Genomic DNA, 20,506 nt, shown 5'->3' on the forward strand with positions numbered 1-20,506 from the left:
ATCAAATGATAACTTCGCGTAATCCTAAGAGAGAGTTAACAGCCAAGTGTTAATCTCTTTTCAATTCTCTTTTTGCAGAGCCCCGTCATTGTTAGCTGGTATAAATTGAACGATAACATGCCCTATGGCTGGGAACAAAGCAACGGTGTCTTGCGTCTCTATGATTTGCAAATCCATGACTCTGGTGTCTACATTTGCCAAGCCAAGAACAATGAAACTAAACGAGTATTTGAAGATAAGATTTCCATCACTATTACTGGTAAGTTTTAAGCCCTTAAGATCATTCTTTATTTAAAAAATTAACCTTTCATTTCAAATGCTTACCTTTTGCCTTCAAAAAGGATATGCCAAAGAAATGTTGGCTAAATATGGTAGGCTACTAAACAAAATAATCCAGAAAATAATAATTTTCCAAAAATCTAACCTCAAAAATTTAAAATTTTAATTATTGAAAATTTGGATCTTAAAACATAAAATTTGCAATTTTTAAAAATAAAATCTATTCTCCACAAAATCTTTAACATTATTTCTTAAATTTTTCTTCAAAATTATTCTTTATTTCGATTTTAAAAAATTCTAAACTCAAAAATTCTTAATTTTACAAATCAAAATTTTACCTCTTAGAACCCAAATATGTACTTTTTAGATACAAAAACATTTGCTATAAATACTTCCCAGCTTTTTTACTATTTATTTCTGAGAAATTTTCCTTAATTTGGATTTTAAAAAATTCTAACCTCAAAAATTTCAAAATTGATAATTTGGCTTTCAGAACATAAAATATTACATTTTTACAACTTAAAGTAATTGTTATCAAAATGTTGAACATTATTTTTTAATTTTTCCTTGAAAATTGTATTTAATTACTACGATTTTAAAAAATTCTAACCTCAAAATTTTAAATTTTAAAAATCAAAATTTTACCCCTTAAACCTCAAATATTTACTTTTTACATACAAAAACAATTGCTATAAATACTTCCCAGCTTTTTTAGTATTTTGTCCTTAATTTGGATTTTAAAAAATTCTAACCTCAAAATTTTCAAAATTGATAATTTGGCTTTCAGAACATAAAATATGTAATTTTTACAACTTAAATAAATTGTTATCAAAATGTTCAACATTATTTTTTAATTTTTCCTTACAAATTGTCCATATTTTCGATTTTAAAAAATTCTAACCTCAAAAATTCTTAATTTTAAAAATTAAAATTTTACCCCTTAGAACTACAAATATGTACTTTTTAGGTACAAAAACAATTGCTATAAATATTTCCAAGCTTTTTTAGTATTTTGTTCATAGAAATTGTCCTTAATTAAGATTTTGAAAAATTCTAACCTCAAAATTTTTAAAATTGGAAATGTCGCTTTTAGAACATACAAATTAAATTTTTACACTTTAAATCAATTTTTACCAAAATGTTCAACATTATTTTTTAATTTTTCCTTAAAAATTGTCTTTAATTACGATTTTAAAAAATTCTAACCTCAAAAGTTCTTAATTTTAAAAATCAAAAATTTACCTCTTAGAACTTGAAGTATATACTTTTTAGATACAATAACCATTGATATAAATATTTCCCAGCTTTTTTACTATATATTTCTTAGAAATTGTCCTTAATTTGGATTTTAAAAAATTCTAACCTCAAAAATTTTTAAAATTGAAAATTTGACTTTCATATCATAAAATATGTAATTTTTACAACTTAAACAAATTGTTATCAAAATGTTGAATATTATTCTTTAATTTTTCCTTAAAAATTGTATTTAATTACGATTTTAAAAAATTCTAACCTCAAAATTCGAAATTTTTAAAATTAAAATTTTACCTGTTAGAACCACAAATATGTACTTTTTACATACAAACACAATTGCTATAAATACTTCCCAACTTTTTTAGTATTTTGTTCATAGTAATTGTCCTTAATTAAGATTTAGAAAAATTTTAACCTCAAAATTTTCAAAATTGATAATTTGGCTTTCAGAACATAAAATATTACATTTTTACAACTTAAATCAATTGTTATCAAAATGTTGAACATTGTTTTTTAATTTTTCTTTAAAAATTGTCTTTAATTACGATTTTAAAAAATTCTAACCTCAAAAATTCTTAATTTTAAAAAAAAAATTTACCTCTTAGAACCACAAATATGTAATTTTTACATACAAAAACAATTGCTATAACCACTTCCCAGCATTTTTAGTATTTATTTCATAGAAAATGTTTTTAATTTAAATTTTAAAATATTCTAACCTCAAAACTTCTTAAAATTGATAATTTGGCTTTCAGAACATAAAAATTAAATTTTTACACTTTAAATCAATTGTTACCAAAATGTTGAACATTATCCCTTAATTTTTCCTTAAAAATTGTCTTTAATTACGATTTTAAAAATTTCTAACCTCAAAAATTCTTAATTTTAAAAATCAAAATTTTACCCCTTAGAACCACAAATATGTACTTTTTAGGTACAAAAACAATTGCTATAAATACTTCCCAGCTTTTTTAGTATTTTGTTCATAGTAATTGTCCTTAATTAAGATTTAGAAAAATTCTAACCTCAAAATTTTTAAAATTGATAATTCGGCTTTCAAAACATAAAGTATGTAATTTTCACAGCTTAATAAATTTTTATGAAAATATTCAATATTTTTCTTCTATTTTTTCCAAGGAAATTTCCTTAATTTAAATTTTAAAAAATTCTAACCTCAAAAATTTAAAATTAAAATTTTACCCCTTAGAACTACAAATATATACTTTTTAGATACAAAAACAATTGATATAAATATTTCCCAGCTTTTTTAATATTTATTTCTTAGAAATTGTTTTTAATTTAAATTTTAAAAAAATTCTAACCTAAAAAATTTTCAAAATTTAAAACTTGAAAATTTAACCCTCAGAACATAAACTATGTAATTTTTACAACTTAAATCAATTGTTATCAAAATGTTGAACATTATTCTTTAATTTTTACTTAAAAATTGTCCTTAATTTAGATTTTTAAAAATTCAAACCTCAAAAATTTAAAGAATTTTCAATATTGAAATATTTGTTTTAAGATTTATAATTTTCCACTTTAACATCCTAAATTTATAATGAAACTAATCATTTCTTTGATAATTCACTACTCCCTCCACCCCCTTGCAGAAAGCTCTCGCCGCACTCCTGCCAAGATTGACAACCTCTCACCCTATTTCACCTTCGAAGAGTATGTGCCCAGCGAAGTTAACTGCGAAGTGAGCGGCAATCCCGCACCCAGTGTCATTTGGACCCGTGTCGATGGCCAGATGTCAGGTGAGGCTCGCGTTGATGGCAGCCGTTTGATTTTCGAAATGCCCCGCAAATCCGATGAAGGCAGCTACAGATGCCAGGCCAACAATGGCGTAGGCTATGAGGAGAAATACACTCAAATCCGTGTACGCCCCTCAACACCACAACCCACACCGGCACCCCGTGAATTGGTATACATTGAACCTCCATCCTTTTCAGGAGAGAGTGGTGAATATGTACGCTTGACCTGTCAACCCACCACCCCAGTGATATTGAAATACGAGTGGACCAAGGATGGCTATCCTTTGTACCGTCAACAGAACCTGATTATCAATGGTAATATGCTGGAAATTCGCGAGACCTCTCCACGTGATTCGGGTGTTTACACCTGTATCGGTATTGATCACAGAGGACAACGCAACTATACCTCAGATGCTCAGGTGCATATTGAAGAGACTAGACCTCCCTATGGCGGCGGCAGTGGAGTTCCTCAACCTGGAAGCATTGCTCCTACCGTCCAGCGTTTGCCCGAAGAGAACCGTGTTATCCAAGGCCATGACTTTACCATTACTTGCGAGGCCACTGGCACACCTTACCCCACCATCAGATGGACCAAGGTCCATGAATCCTTAGGCGATAATGTCCATCAGACCGGCAATGTTTTGCGCATCATGAATGCCCGTCCCGATAATCGCGGTATTTACTTGTGTATTGCCGAGAATGAGGGTGGCAATGATCAAACCAGCACTTTCATTGATATTGAACGTAAGTTTTTCTCTTTCTTAAGAATTTATAGAGTAAAATTAAGGGGTGGAAACTAATTTCGAAACCAAAAACTGATCATACTTCTTTCTTCTTACAATTTCTCTTTAATTAAATTCCCTCTTTCTTTGTGTGTTATTAAATTTATCTCTTTAAATATTATTAACTTAAAAAAATGCTTAAAATATAAAAAATAAAAGTTTACAAAAAAGGAGTCGGTAATAAGAACGTTCCCAACAATTTACTAGTTTTACTACTAATATGTACAACCATCATTATATCATTGATTGCAGCTCGTGAACATCCCACCGTTGATATTGATCCTAAAGAGCCACAAATAACCAATGTTGGCGGCCAGAGCATGTTGTATTGCTCGGCCACCGGTATTCCACAACCCCGTGTACAATGGGTGCGTGTCAATGGTCAACCTCTGTCGCCCAGACATCAAATTCAACAAAATGAACCCGGTTACATTATGTAGGTTTCTTGGTTTTCTTATTCTATTATCAGAATCTAATTGCTTTCTTTCTTTCTTTCTTGGAAATCATCTAGTATCAATGATGTTATGCTGGTGGATGCTGGTGATTATAAATGTGTGGCCGAAAACGAAGTGGGCAATGCTACCGCTATCTCCACCTTGCGTGTGATTGAAGCTCCCGTTATCCAATTGCAACCCAGCTCCGAAGTTCTTACCGTTACCGAGGGTGATGAAGTCAAGGTTACCTGCACCGCTACTGGTGTCCCCAATCCCAGTGTACGTTGGGTAGAAGACAGTTCCGTGGCCACCTTTAATTATGCCCCCGAATCTGAGCATTTCAATCAAGCCATCTTGGAATTCTATCGCGTCTCCATGCAAAATGGCAAGGCCTACAAGTGTGTGGCCACCAATGAAGCTGGTACTGATGAACGTTATATTGTTTTGGATGTCAAGCCTAGACGTGGTGATGCTCCCGAGGATAGTGATGTTGACAGATCACCTTATCCATATGACAGACAATCCGGTCGTCCCACTTATCCTCAACAACCACCAACTTATAACTATGCCCAACCCTCAATTACTCCTCAGCCTCATCCCGAGAATGTTTACCAAACCAAGCCGGGCGATAATGTCACCTTAAACTGTGATTTGAGTAAGTTTCCAAGTTAATCTCTTTTCGTCTAGCAAAAACTAACATTTTGTTTCTCCCTAGATGCTGCCTATAAGACTTTGTGGGTGCGTGAAGATGGTCGTCCCTTGCCCTCCAACTCCTATTTCGAAAGCAACAGCTTGATTATCCATCACATGCAAGAGACCAATGCCGGCAAATACCGTTGCAATGCTTATGATAATCGCGGCTCAATTATTACCTATCACTTGGCTGAATTGGTGTACATACCCATTCCTCATATCACCTTGAACCCCAGAATGCCTTTGCATGTAAATGCCAATGATAACATTGATATCTCCTGTGATGTCGATGGTGCCCAGCCCATAATTGTATCCTGGCATACAGACAACAACAGACCTTTGCCATCGTAAGTTGTGGAAGTCTTTAGAAGCTTAACAATTTCCTAAATTTGTATTATTTATTTCCTTAGATCTGTTAGCATTGAGGGCAAATACTTGCGCTTTATCTCAATCACACCTGCTGCTGCTGGCCGCTACTATTGCTCTGCCTCGAATAGCTATGGCAATACCACTGAAATGGCTGAAGTTATTGTCAATCGTGGCCATACCTATGAAGCCCGTCCTCAGGCCAAACACTACGAATTGAATGAAGGTGAAACCGTGCGCATTTCCTGCGATGTTGACGCCCATGTTCCCATTCGTGGTGATGTCTATGTAAGTTTTTAAGATAATCTTCATACATTTTTTAGATTTTTTAGAGATTACACTAGGGAATAGACTAGAGACTGGACTAGACTAGAAACTAGACTAGAGACTAGAATAGAGTAGAGACCAGAATATAAACTAGAGTAGTTACTAAACTAGACTAGAGACTAGATTAGCGAATATATTAGAGACTAGATTAGATACTAGAGACTAGATTGGAGACTAGACTAGATGCTAGACTGCAGACTAGACTAGAGACCAGACTAGAGACTAGACTAGAGACTAAACTAGAGACTAGACTAGAGCCTAGACTAGATACTAGACTAGAGAATTGATTAGAGACTAGACTAGAAAATAGAATAGACTAAAGACTAGACTAAAGACTAGACTAAAGACTAGACAATAGATTAGAGACTAGCATAGAGACTAGACTAGAGACTAGACTAGAGACTGGACTAGAGACTATACTAGAGACTAGAGTCTAGAATAGAGTAGAGACTAGAACATAAACTAGAGTAGTTACTAAACTAGACTAGAGACTAGGGACTAGATACTAGAGACTAGATTGGAGACTAGACCAGATGCTAGACTAGATGCTAGACTGCAGACTAGAGACTAGACTAGAGACTAGACTAGAGACTAGACTAGAGACTACACTAGAGACTAGACTAGAGACTAGACTAGAGACTAGACTAGAGACTAGACTAGAGACTAGACTAGAGCTAGACTAGAGACTAGACTAGAGACTAGACTAGAGACTATACTAGAGACTAGACTAAAGACCAGACTAAAGACCAGACTAGAGACTAGACTAGAGACTAGACTAGAGACTAGACTAGAGACTAGACAAGAGACTAGACTAGAGACTAGACTGGAGACTAGACTAGAGAACAGACTAGAGACTAAACCAGAGACTAGACTATAAAATAGACTGGATACTAGACTATAAAATAGACTAGAGACTAGACTAGAGACTATACTGGAGACTAGACTAGAGACTAGACTAGAAACTAGACTGGAGACTAGACCATAGGCTACACTGGAGACTAGACCATAGACTACACTGGAGACTAGACCATAGACTACTCTGGAGACTAGACTGGAGACTACACTGGAGACTAGACCATAGACTACTCTGGAGACTACTCTGGAGACTAGACTGGAGACTACTCTGGAGACTAGACTGGAGACTACTCTGGAGACTAGACTGGAGACTACTCTGGAGACTAGACTGGAGACTACTCTGGAGACTAGACTGGAGACTACTCTGGAGACTAGACTGGAGACTACTCTGGAGACTAGACTGGAGACTACTCTGGAGACTAGACTGGAGACTACTCTGGAGACTAGACTGGAGACTACTCTGGAGACTAGACTGGAGACTACTCTGGAGACTAGACTGGAGACTACTCTGGAGACTAGACTGGAGACTACTCTGGAGACTAGACTGGAGACTACTCTGGAGACTAGACTGTAGTCTACTCTGGAGACTAGACTGTAGTCTACTCTGGAGACTAGACTGTAGTCTACTCTGGAGACTAGACTGTAGTCTACTCTGGAGACTAGACTGTAGTCTACTCTGGAGACTAGACTGTAGTCTACTCTGGAGGCTAGACTGTAGTCTACTCTGGAGACTAGACTGTAGTCTACTCTGGAGACTAGACTGGAGACTACTCTGGAGACTAGACTGGAGACTACTCTGGAGACTAGACTGGAGACTACTCTGGAGACTAGACTGGAGACTACTCTGGAGACTAGACTGGAGACTACTCTGGAGACTAGACTGGAGACTACTCTGGAGACTAGACTGGAGACTACTCTGGAGACTAGACTGGAGACTACTCTGGAGACTAGACTGGAGACTACTCTGGAGACTAGACTGTAGTCTACTCTGGAGACTAGACTGTAGTCTACTCTGGAGACTAGACTGTAGTCTACTCTGGAGACTAGACTGTAGTCTACTCTGGAGACTAGACTGTAGTCTACTCTGGAGACTAGACTGTAGTCTACTCTGGAGACTAGACTGTAGTCTACACTCTGGAGACCAGACTGTAGTCTACACTCTGGAGACCAGACTGTAGTCTACTCTGGAGACCAGACTGTAGTCTACTCTGGAGACTAGACTGTAGTCTACTCTGGAGAATAGACTGTAGTCTACACTCTGGAGACCAGACTGTAGTCTACTCTGGAGACTAGGCCATAGTCTACTCTGGAGACTAGGCCATAGTCTACTCTGGAGACTAGGCCAAAGTCTACTCTGGAGACTAGGCCAAAGTCTACTCTGTAGACTAGGCCATAGTCTACTCTGTAGACTAGGCCATACTCTACTCTGTAAACTAGGCCATACTCTACTCTGTAAACTAGGCCATAGTCTACTCTGTAGACTAGGCCATAGTCTACTCTAGAGACTGTATGTTAATAGTTTCTTTTATTTTATTATTAAATTCACTTTAATTTTTTTCTTTTTATTTCATTTTACTGCAAATTTTATGATAACTTGTTAATGATTGTATATTTTCTTTTCATTTAATTTTTAACAGTACACCTGGACCCGTGAAGACGGCAGCCGTTTACCGCCCAATGCTCAAATCCACAACAATGAATTGTACATTTACAATGTGCACAAACAAGACGAGGGCCGTTATGTCTGTGAAGCCATAGCCAATGGTGTCAGATCTAAGCCCTCCTATGCTGAACTCTATGTCAAGCGTGAGTATCAAGATAAAATGGCCAGAATTTCAAGAAATAGATATAATAGACGTTACAAAAAGTAAACCAAAAAAAGCTAAAACAAAAAAAATAAGAAAAGAAAACAGAATCGAATTTTGTTTTTTCCAAACCAAAACAAGAACAAATCTTTAAGGAAATTTTAGCAATAATAAGAAAAATTTACTACAAACTAAAAAAAATTGGCATGTTTTTTTAATAACAGATAAAAAATTTTTAAATTTTTTTTTTCTTTTTATGAAAAAAAAAAAAAGAATATAAACCACCACTGATTTTACTTATTTTCTGTATAAACAAGTAAACAAAAAGAATTATATATAAAACTATTTAAATATACTATACATACATATATTAAACGTAATTAAAACTTGTAAATAGTTTAACACCACCTAAAACCAACAACAACTCTTTATTGTAAATTAACACATTTTGTTGTATAGTTTTTATTTATTTTTTTTTTATTTTATTTTTGTTGTATAAAATCAAATATATAATTTTTCCTTAAAACGGTGGCGGGATTAAAAAATTGCATGCCAAATTTAAATTTTTATTTCTAATTATAAGTCAATTTTTTTAACAATTTTTGTTTTTAAATGTAAAAAAAAAAATTATAAATTTCTTTGTTATAACCTTAAAACGAAAACTACCAAACAAAAATGGCTGCCATTGAATTTTTTTTTTCTTTAACATTTAAGTGTAAATTTTAAAAAAACCCATTAAAATTTTAATATTAATAAATACATTTGATTTATTAACAATTTTTATATAAACCAAACAAAAACATAACCACGTTTTTATTTTTTTATTTTAATTATAAATCCGAACAAAAAAACAAAAAAAAAAGAAAATGGTGTTGGTTGTCAGCTGTGTTTGCCCCCTGTTTAAACAAAAAAATGTGATAATATTTTGTTATTACAAAATCTTGGTTGTGGAGATTTTTTTTTAAATAATACTCGTATGTCTTTCATTATCAATAGTTAATTATTTGTTTTCATATTGTTTTTTATTTATTATTTTGTTTTTTGTCCTTTTTTTTTTTTGTTTATTTATTATTTTTGATTTGCCCTTTCGCCATAAACAAGTGCCAGCGTTGTTTCATTTACTCTATATTCCTTAGTTTACTCTTTATGTCTTTCTCTCTTTCATTTTCTTATTTAAACCAATTAACGGTTTTCTCCATTACAAATTTCCTCTCTCTTTTGCTTAAGACATTTTGTGCTCTTGCTTTCTATCTCTTTCTATCCATTTTCTTTTAGAATGCTTTAATTTTGGCGCTTTTTACATTCATTTCATTTTAACAGAACCAGAAAAATATTTTATTCTTTAGCATATAAAAAAAACAAGTTCTATCTAATTTCATGAATAGACTAGACTAGAGATTAGACGAAAGACTAGACTAAAGACTAGACTAGAAACTAGACTGGAGACTATACTGGAGACTATAATGGAGACTAGACTAGAGACTAGACTAGAGACTAAACTAGAGACTAGACTAGAGACTAGACTGGAGACTAGACTAGAGACTAGACTAGAGACTAGACTAGAGACTAGACTAGAGACTAGACTAGAGACTAGACTAGAGACTAGACTAGAGACTAGACTAGAGACTAGACTAGAGACTAGACTAGAGACTAGACTAGAGACTGGACTTGAGACTAGACTAGAGACAAGGATAGAGACTAAACTAGAGACTAGACTGGAGACTAGACTTGAGACTAGACTAGAGACTAGACTAGAGACTAGACTGGAGACTAGACTAGACTAGAGACTAGACTAGAGACTAGACTAGAGACTAGACTGGAGACTAGACTGGAGACTAGACTTAAGACTAGACTTGAGACTAGACTTGAGACTAGACTAGAGACTAGACTGAGACTAGACTAGAGGCTGGAGACTAGGCTGGAGACTAGACTGGAGACTAAACTAGAGACTTTACTATAGATTAGGCTATAGACTAAACTAGAGACTAGACTGGAGACTAGAGACTAGACTAGTCTAGAGACTAGACTAGAGTCTAGACTAGAGACTAGACTAGAGACTAGACTAGAGTCTAGACTAGAGACTAGACTAGAGACTAGACTAGAGACTAGACTAGAGTCTAGACTAGAGACTAGACTAGAGTCTATACTAGAGACTAGACTAGAGTCTATACTAGAGACTAGACTAGAGACTAGACTAGAGACTAGACTAGAGACTAGACTAGAGACTAGACTGGAGACTAGACTAGAGACTAGACTAGAGACTAGACTAGAGACTAGACTAGAGACTAGACTAGAGACTAGACTGGAGACTAGACTGGAGACTAGACTAGAGACTAGACTAGAGACTAGACTAGAGACTAGACTAGAGACTAGACTAGAGACTAGACTGGAGACTAGACTAGAGACTAAACTAGAGACTAGACTAGAGACTAGACTGGAGCCTATACTCGAGACTAGATTGGAGACTAAACTAGAGACTTTACTAGAGATTAGGCTATAGACTAAACTAGAGACTAGACTAGAGATTAGACTAGAGACTAGACTAGAGACTAGACTGGAGACTAGACTAGAGACTAGACTGGAGACTAGAAACTGGACTGGAGACTAGAGAATAGGCCAGAGACTAGACTAGAGACTAGACTAGAGACTAGAGACTAGACTAGAGACTAGACTAGAGACTAGACTAGACTATAGATTAGACTAGAGACTAGACTAGAGACTAGACTTGAGACTAGACTAGAGACTAGACTTGAGACTAGACTAGAGACTAGACTTGAGACTAGACTAGATACTAGACTAGAGACTAGACTTGAGACTAGACTAGAGACTAGACTAGAAACTAGATTAGAGACTAGAGACTAGAGACTAGATTAGAGACTAGACTAGAGACTAGACTAGACTAGACTAGAGACTAGACTAGAGACTAGACTAGAGACTAGACTAGAGACTAGACTAGAGACTAGACTAGAGACTAGACTAGAGACTAGACTAGAGACTAGACTAGAGACTAGACTAGAGACTAGACTAGAGACTACACTAGAGACTAGACTAGAGACTAGACTAGAGACTAGACTAGAGACTAGACTAGAGACTAGACTTGAGACTAGACTAGAGACTAGACTAGAGACTAGACTAGAGACTAGACTAGAGACTAGACTAGAGACTAGACTAGAGACTAGACTAGAGACTAGACTGGAGACTAGACTAGAGACTAGACTAGAGACTAGACTAGAGACTAGACTAGAGACTAGACTAGAGACTAGACTAGAGACTAGACTAGAGACTAGACTAGAGACTAGACTAGAGACTAGACTAGAGACTAGACTAGAGACTAGACTAGAGACTAGACTAGAGACTAGACTAGAGACTAGACTAGAGACTAGACTAGAGACTAGACTAGAGACTAGACTTGAGACTAGACTAGAGACTAGACTTGAGACTAGACTAGAGACTAGACTAGAGACTAGACTGGAGACTAGACTAGACGCTAGACTAGAAGCTAGACTGGAGACTAGACTGGAGACTAGACTGGAGACTAGACTGGAGACTAGACTGGAGACTAGACTGGAGACTAAACTAGAGACTAAACTAGAGACTTTACTAGAGACTAGGCTATAGACTAAACTAGAGACTAGACTGGAGACTAGACTAGAGACTAGACTAGAAACTACACTGGAGACTAGACCAGAGACTGGACGAGAGACTAGACTAGACACTAGACTAGAAGCTAGACTAGACACTAGACTAGAAGCTAGACTGGAGACTAGACTGGAGACTAGACTGGAGACTAGACTGGAGACTAGACTGGAGACTAGACTGGAGACTAGACTGGAGACTAAACTAGAGACTAAACTAGAGACTTTACTAGAGACTAGGCTATAGACTAAACTAGAGACTAGACTGGAGACTAGACTAGAGACTAGACTAGAAACTAGACTGGAGACTAGACTAGAGACTAGACTAGAGACTAGACTGGATACTAGACTTGAGACTAGACTAGAGACTAGACTGGAGACTAAACTAGAGACTAGACTAGAGACTGGACTGGAGACTGGACTAAACTAGAGACTTTACTAGAGATTAGGCTATAGACTAAACTAGAGACTAGACTGGAGACTAGACTAGAGATTAGACTAGAAACTAGACTAGGGACTAGACTGGAGACTAAACTAGAGATTATACTAGAGACTAGGCTTGAGACTAGAGACTAAACTAGAGACTAGACTAAAGACTGGACTAGAAACTAGATTGGATACTAGACTGTATTCTAGACTAGAGACTAGATTGGATAATAGACTAGTCCACAGGCCACTCTATAAACTACACCATAGTCCACTTTATAGGCTAGACCACCTACTGTTTTTCTATCCACCAGCGATGGGAAACTAAATGTCATAATTGCGTCTCATCTCCAACTGCTTGAAATTAATGATGATATAAGAACGAACATTTTCTTTTGAAGGTATTTCTCTCTAAGCAAAGTTAACAGTTTAAGGTGTAAAGTTGTCAACAAAAATTTTATGCGAACTTATTAACAATACAGGAATCTGTGTAGTTTCTGTGCTAAAAAGACTTTCAAATTTCTTTTAAACTAAGAGGACTTTTCGCTGGAAGTTAATGCCGGATATTTGGTTTGAAACCTTAATGCTTTTTTTTTATAGATTTGAATTATTTTTTTATTTTATTTATGTAAATTTTTCTCACATTTTGTTTTGTTTTATATAACTGTAAGTAAATAATTAATCTCACACTTTAACAACCATTAAATAATAAATGTAAATAGTTTAAAATGTTAAATTCACACAAATAAAATTTCATTTTGTATATAATTTTAACCAGTAACTGTAAATAATTAACAATAAGTTAAATCAGTTAAAAGGAATTTTTTTTAAAAAATACCAAAAACAATTTAAATTTCTTTATATATAATTTTTTAATGCATTTTTTATATTTTTATTCATATAAATATTTATAAATAATTTTTTTTTTTAACTAAAATAATTTTTCTGCTTTTCTTCTTTTTTTATATATTTTTTTCTCCTGTTCTTTAAAAAAACCAAACAAAAAAAATAACCTTGTTTTATATTTTATTGTTAAAAAAAAAAACACAAAAACAACTTTTACATTTTTCTTAAACATTATCATTTTAACAACTAAATCATTTTTATTACAAACAAACAAAAATTTAATTTTTTTTATTAAAAAAATCGTAAAGGAGGTCACAGCATAAATGATATACCTTGCATGGTTCTCTATATCTGTACAGGTGTGTTTAAATTATAATTTTTTTCTATATATTTTTTTATTTATATATAAATTGTCTTAGTTATTGCGAAATTTTTAGTTATTTAATTTTTTTTTTTCTTTAAATTATGTATTTTATTATATTTTTAGCCATTTACACGCGTAGATATTAGTTGTTCTTAATAATCTAGCACCAGGATTTTTTATAGTAGTTTTAAATTCAAAAACCCAAAAAAAAAAACTCCTTAAATTCTCTAATTCAAGATAAAAAAAATCCATTGAAAATTATTATGTTTGTTTTTTGTCCCTTAATTATATTGTGTGTTGTTGTTTTAGTTTCATTTTCATAAATAATCATTTAAAATCCAAAAACAACTAATTTAAATAAATACAGTATTAGTTAATTTATAGCAAAATCCAGCAAACAAAACAAAATTAATAAGTAGCATTTTCTTTATCCTATTAAACAAATGTATGCATTTATTTAGTAAATTTTTAGCAAAATCCCTTAAAAAAAATTAATAAGTAGCCGTTTTTCTTTTTAAAAAACTAATTAAACGAATGTTTGCATTTACTTAATTACATTGCCAACTTTCCATCGCTGCATATGAAGCAATAATAGCAACCCTGTGTTTAAAACCAAAACAAAACCATGAAAATAACGGTAAACAAGGCAATGTAACAATAACAAACAAAACCTGGTTCTCCTGCTCTCTTTCACTCACTCTGTCTCTCTTGTTGTATACAAGAGACTTAACCAGCCTGTGTATTGTTTATGTTTATAAAAACCAGTTAGCCTAGTGTGTGTGCGTGTGTTTGTCAGTTATCTTCCATAAAAAAAACGTTGGAAATTGAAATAAAGCAATCCCCAATTGAAATAAAAACGTTTTAAACTAATTAACATTTAATGAATAATGACAAAGCAATTCTTAAGCATAATTACAAACACTTCAAAGCAAAAATTCTTATTTTCCAAATTTAACCAGTCCTTCTTGGAAAAAACATAAAATAAATTTAACTTTTAAGCCACAATTCTTAAATATTAACTTTAGAATGTATGAAATTTTATTAATTTTTTTAAATATTAAGATGCTTTTAAGAAAAAGTACCTTTTTAAAAATAGTACTTTTTAGAAAAAAGTAAAATTTCTGGTTTTTAAAAATAAAAGAAGCCTAATCTAAGCAAATTTTGTAAAAAATAATAGTTTTGAGAAAAAGTACTTTTGTAAAAAGTAGTATTTTTCTTAAAAATAGTACTTTTTCTCCAAAAACTTAGATTTTCTTGTATTTTCCAAAACAAATATGAAAATCTAACTAAAATTTATAAAATATTAAACATATTGGGAAAAAGTACTTTTGTACAAAAAAGTACTTTTTCGGAAAAATAGTACTTTTGTCAGAAAATACATAAAATTGTTTCTATTTTTCACTGCAAGCAACCAAATTAAGATTAATTTTATAAGAATGGTTTATTTTGGCAAAAAGTACCTTTCTTCAAAAAAGTACTTTTTCTGAAAAGTAGTACTTTTATCAGCAAATACTTAAAATTATTTATATTTTTCACTACAAGCAACCAAATTAAGATTAATTTTATAAGAATGGTTTATTTTGGCAAAAAGTACCTTTCTTCAAAAAAGTACTTTTTCTGAAAAATAGTACTTTTGTCAGCAAATACATAAAATTATTTCTATTTTTTCGCTGCAAGCAACAAAATATAGATTAATTTTATAAGAATGGTTTATTTTGGCAAAAAGTACCTTTCTTCAAAAAAGTACTTTTTCTGAAAATAGTACTTTTGTCAGAAAATACATAAAATTATTTCTATTTTTCACTGCAAGCAACAAAATATAGATTAATTTTATAAGAATGGCTTATTTTGGCAAAAAGTACTTTTGTACAAAAAAGTACTTTTTCGGAAAAAGTCAGAAAATACTTAAAATTCTTTGTATTTTTCACTGCAAGCAACAAAATATAGATTAATTTTATAAGAATGGTTTATTTTGGCAAAAAGTACCTTTCTTCAAAAAAGTACTTTTTCTGAAAAATAGTACTTTTGTCAGAAAATACTTAAAATTCTTTGTATTTTTCACGGCAAACAACAAAATATAGATTAATTTTATAAGATTGGCTTATTTTGGCAAAAAGTACCTTTCACAAAAAAGTACTTTTTCTGAAAAATAGTACTTTTTTTAGAAAAAAGTTAATTTTATTTTTTCTTTTAACTGCAGCTAACCAAATTTATATTAATTTCATAAGATTTTCATATTTTGGGAAAAAGTACTTTTCCAGAAAAAAGTACCATTTTTATGAAATTTTACTTTTTTGGCGATTTTAAAAATTTTAATATTTGAATTTTGAATTTGAAACGATATTAAATATAATTTTTTTATAAATTTTATGAAATTTGCTTAATTTTAGTAAAAAGTACTTTTTTAAAAGAAAAGTACTTTTTTTAAAAATGTTCACTTTTCGGGAAATTATTGCAAATTACCGGTCTCTGATTTCTGAAAACCTTTTTTAATATTAATTACAAGGAAAAATTTTGAATTTTATGCAAAAGTACCTTTTGTTAGGAAAAAGTACTTTTATGAAAAAAGTACCTTTTCAAAATTTTAATAAAATTTTTCATTTCAAATACATATGAAGCAAATTTTTAATAAATATAATGAAAACTATAAAATTTTTAGAAAAAGTACCTTTTTCAAGAAAAGTACTTTTTTCAGAATGTTAATTTTTTTTTGGCAAATTTACTTTACTTTTTCAAAATTTTAACAATTTGTTAATTTCTGGAACGTGTTAAGAATAAATTTAATGGAAAATATTATATTTTTAGAAAAAACTACCTTTTTTAAAGAAAAAATAAAATTAAAAAAATTACCTTTTTTCCCCAAAAAGTACTTTTTCTTAAAAAGTGTATTAAAGTAGTTTTTTGCTGATTTTCTAGCATTAACACGTTTTTATTTCAATTTTCGGTTTGAAAATTTAGCATTTTGTACTTTTTTGAAAAAAGTACTTTTTTGAAAAAAGTACTTTTTCTTAAAAAGAGTATTAAAGTAGCTTTTTTTTGCTGATTTTCGAGCATTAAGACGTTTTTATTTCAATTTTCGGTTTGAAAATTTAGCATTTTGTTTATCTCTAGCATTTAAGGCATTTAGCAAGAAAACTTTTAAGTTTAATTCTTTGTTTGTTTGAAGTTTTAAGCCTAATTTCGTTAATATTTATTTCTTTTTTTTATTATTATTTTTCCTCCCGAAAAAAATTATTTAAACTAAAATATTTATATCAAAAACAAAAAAAAAACTGTGACCTTATAAACTAATGTAAAATGAATACCAAAAAAACAAAAACAAACTACTACCTGCTTTAAAAAAAAGACTACAAACAATTGAAAACACTAAAAACCAAAGCTCCTGCTACAGCAGCCGCCAGTCGTACCTCCTATAGCTGCCAACCCAGCGATTTTAAATGTGTTAGCCATCCTCATACCTGCGTAGCCCAGCATATGGTATGTGATGGCATTCATGACTGTACCGATCATTCGGATGAATTTAATTGTACCAGAGAACAGCTTAATTATAAAAGATGGAAGAAACATTCTTATCACCCCTTGAATCCTTTGAAACCCTTAGATGCTTTTAAGAGACGCCCTAAGAGATTAAATTCAAGGAAGTTAAATGCATATAAACAGACTTGGTTTAATGGCAGTAAAAGCGGTTGGTTTTATTAAAAATTTTTATGTTTATTTTTTTTTTATGTGGCAATTTAGAAAGTATTAATTGTTTAGTTTAAAAAAAAAAAAAAAATTTTTTGGAAAAAATTAATTTATTTTAATTTTTTGATTTTTTATAGTTTTACACCCAAAAAGTAGGTTTGGCCAAGGCATTTTAAATAAAATTGTGGTAGTTAAACATAAATGGTCAACACTTTTGAATAAAGCACCCACAAAGAGAGCAAAAGTGCATTAATTTTATAATAAAAAACACTTTAGTTATAATTTTATAATGTATTAAACCAAAAAAACCAACACGCTTAGTTCAAAACAAACAAGAATGCAATTATATATAAACCACACTGTTCAATCACACACATACAGATAAAATACAATAAAACAAAAAAACCGCTACGTTAGCCTTGCTGCAAAATACAACTCTGCTGTATAAGAGATGACACTTTGAAAATGTTAGAGATTACACTTTAACGATAACGATTTATCACTAAGCTAAACATTTATGTTAATTATTGAATTTTAAATGGTTGTTAGCTTAGTTTTTAGTTGTTTTTTTTAATAAATTTTAGGTTTATTTGTGAAATTGTTTATTTAGGTTTTTGTTTATAGTAAGTAATTTGCTAAATATGTTTTATTTATACATTTCATAACATTTCTTTCAAAAATCATAAGATTTCATTCTGGCTTTTTGTGTTTTAAACTGTCTTTCCATAAATATGCATGTTAAATTATAAAATTAACCTTTTTGTATATATTTAAATTTTAAAAATTTCCAAACCAAAATTTTGTAAATAACTGCTCAAAATATACAATTTCGTCTTTTGGCAAAACAAAATTTATTTTATATAATGGTATTTGGTTTATCTTATTTATAATAAAAATCCACCTTTAAATATTTAGTCATGAATTTATTATTATTAGTAGCAGCAGCTTGATGTTGCTAAAAAAAAAATCGAATATTTTGTGTAATTCTTAGTTGAAATTTGTTGTGTTTAGAAACCAAAACTCACCTTTTGAAATTTGTTTGTCTTTATTTTCTATATATACATATAAAACTTATAAAAACCAATTATGCTAACATATTTATGTTTATTTTTATATTTTTCACCTTCAATCCAAAAAAAAAACATGGCCTAAATTTCTCAAAAAAAAAATTCAAATTCCAAAAAAAAAAATTCGCACAAAAATTTGTTTTTCAAATTAAAATCACCTGAACGTTTATGTGCTCTCATATGTCTGTGTGTAATGCTGTTCATCTCAAACTCAAATCAAAAATCCATCATAATCAACGTACAAATTTAAAAAAAACCTATCAACACTCTTAACGAAAACACTCAATCAACAAAAAAAAAAAACCAAAACAAATTGTGGCAAATATCCTTTTCCCAAAAACTCCAAATTTTTTTATTATGTGTAATTGGTTGTTCAAACAAATACACAGCTGGTGTAAGACCTTTGCCCTATTATCCCTCCACAATTGTGTCTACCACTCCTCGAGTTCGTGACACCATGTTAAGAGTCGATCAGCAGCAATCAAAACTAAGAGTGGGTGAATCTACAGAAGTGGAATGTTACTCCTCGGACAACAGTTATACCGATGTGGTCTGGGAAAGAGCTGATGGTGAGCCCTTGCCTCCACATCTACAAGTAAGTTCTAACTCTCTCTCCTTTCCATCTTCTCCTTTATATAACTCTCTCTCTCCCTCTCTCTCTTTCCTTTAGCAAATTGGCAATCGCTTGATCATCAGCCATGTCACACCCCATGATGCCGGCCGCTATGTCTGCAAATGCAAAACCGATGAGGGTGATCTTTATACTACCAGCTATGAATTGGATATTGAGGCTAATGTCCATGAGTGGAAACATCCCAAAATAGTGCATGCCAATGTCGGCTCCAGAGCCCAATTGCACTGTGATGCTGAGAATGCTCATGCTGGACCCAGCTATAGATGGTCCCGCCAGTATGGTCAAATGCAAATGGGTACTGATATTTTGAATGTAAGTAGCTGGAATTTTTAAAATATTTCAAAGCAAGCTTAACTGAAAACAGCTAAGCAAGAATACCTCCAGAATTTTGGAGTTCCTTCCTCTAACCATCCTAAAATACAATGAAGAGACTGCAATCTGAGAGTTTTACATCAGATAATTATATTCAAATATTTCAAAGTAGCTTAACTAGTAACGAAGGAGACAAATAAGACGTCTAAGCAAGGATACCTCCAGAATTTTGCCCTCCTTTCCTATAACCATCCTCAACTCCAATGAAGAGATTCCAATCTTAGAGTTTAATATCTTTATTTAAAAGTAGTTTAACTAGTAACTAAGGAGACAAATAAAAAATAAGAATTTAGCAAGGATACCTCCAGAATTTTGGCGTCCTTTCCTTTAACCATACTATCTAACGAAGAGACTCCAATCGCAGAATTTTACACTTGAGTCCCCCATGAATCTTCTTCAATCTGAGAGTATTACATCGAACTGGTTTATTTTCTGCTGTTTCTTTACACTAACTATCAAGACTTTAAACGGCTAAGCGTTTTCTTCCTTCTTTCCTCTAACCATCCTCAACTCCAATGAAAAGACTCCAATCTCAAAGTAGCTTTACTAATAACTAAGGAGACAAATAAGCAAAGATAACTCCAGAATTATGTCGTCTATCCTCTAACCATTCCAAAATCCAATAAAGAGACTCCAATCGCAGAGTTTTAAACCTGAGATTTTTCATCCTTTCCTTAAAACATCCTAAACTCCAATAAAGGAACTGAACTGCTTTATTTTCTGTTGTTTCCTCACACTAACTATGCAGAACCAGGACTTTAGACGTCTAAGCAAGGACACTTCCAGAATTTTGGGGTCCTTTCCTCTAATCGTCCTAAATTTCAATAAATAGACTCCAATCTGACACCTGACATTGTTCATCCTTTCCTTAAACCATCCTAAACTTTCATGAATCCTCTCAAATCCAAGAGCTTTACATCGATCTC

General features: G+C 32.1%; 1 protein-coding gene across 12 annotated transcripts in view; it reads left to right on the plus strand.

The window, feature by feature from the left end:
* The window catches only part of trol (terribly reduced optic lobes), a 239,541-nt gene that overhangs the window by 206,665 nt on the left and 12,370 nt on the right, over positions 1–20,506 (plus strand). For 9 of the 12 annotated variants that reach the window (XM_065510085.1, XM_065510087.1, XM_065510088.1 and 6 more), the window contains 10 exons: positions 79–259; positions 3,147–4,034; positions 4,325–4,508; positions 4,584–5,161; positions 5,222–5,546; positions 5,610–5,853; positions 8,385–8,553; positions 13,768–13,818; positions 18,964–19,169; positions 19,245–19,520. In XM_065510085.1, coding sequence (XP_065366157.1) covers positions 79–259; positions 3,147–4,034; positions 4,325–4,508; positions 4,584–5,161; positions 5,222–5,546; positions 5,610–5,853; positions 8,385–8,553; positions 13,768–13,818; positions 18,964–19,169; positions 19,245–19,520 — 3,102 coding nt within the window. Of the gene's footprint in view, positions 1–78; positions 260–3,146; positions 4,035–4,324; positions 4,509–4,583; positions 5,162–5,221; positions 5,547–5,609; positions 5,854–8,384; positions 8,554–13,767; positions 13,819–13,946; positions 14,044–17,169; positions 17,509–17,644; positions 17,890–18,963; positions 19,170–19,244; positions 19,521–20,506 lie in introns of those variants that run through there. The other 3 variants (XM_065510096.1, XM_065510086.1, XM_065510097.1) reach the window with 3 other exon arrangements.

The sequence above is a fragment of the Calliphora vicina genome, chromosome 4 (assembly GCF_958450345.1).
Source record: "Calliphora vicina chromosome 4, idCalVici1.1, whole genome shotgun sequence".
In the NCBI taxonomy this organism is placed as follows: Eukaryota; Metazoa; Arthropoda; class Insecta; order Diptera; family Calliphoridae; genus Calliphora; species Calliphora vicina.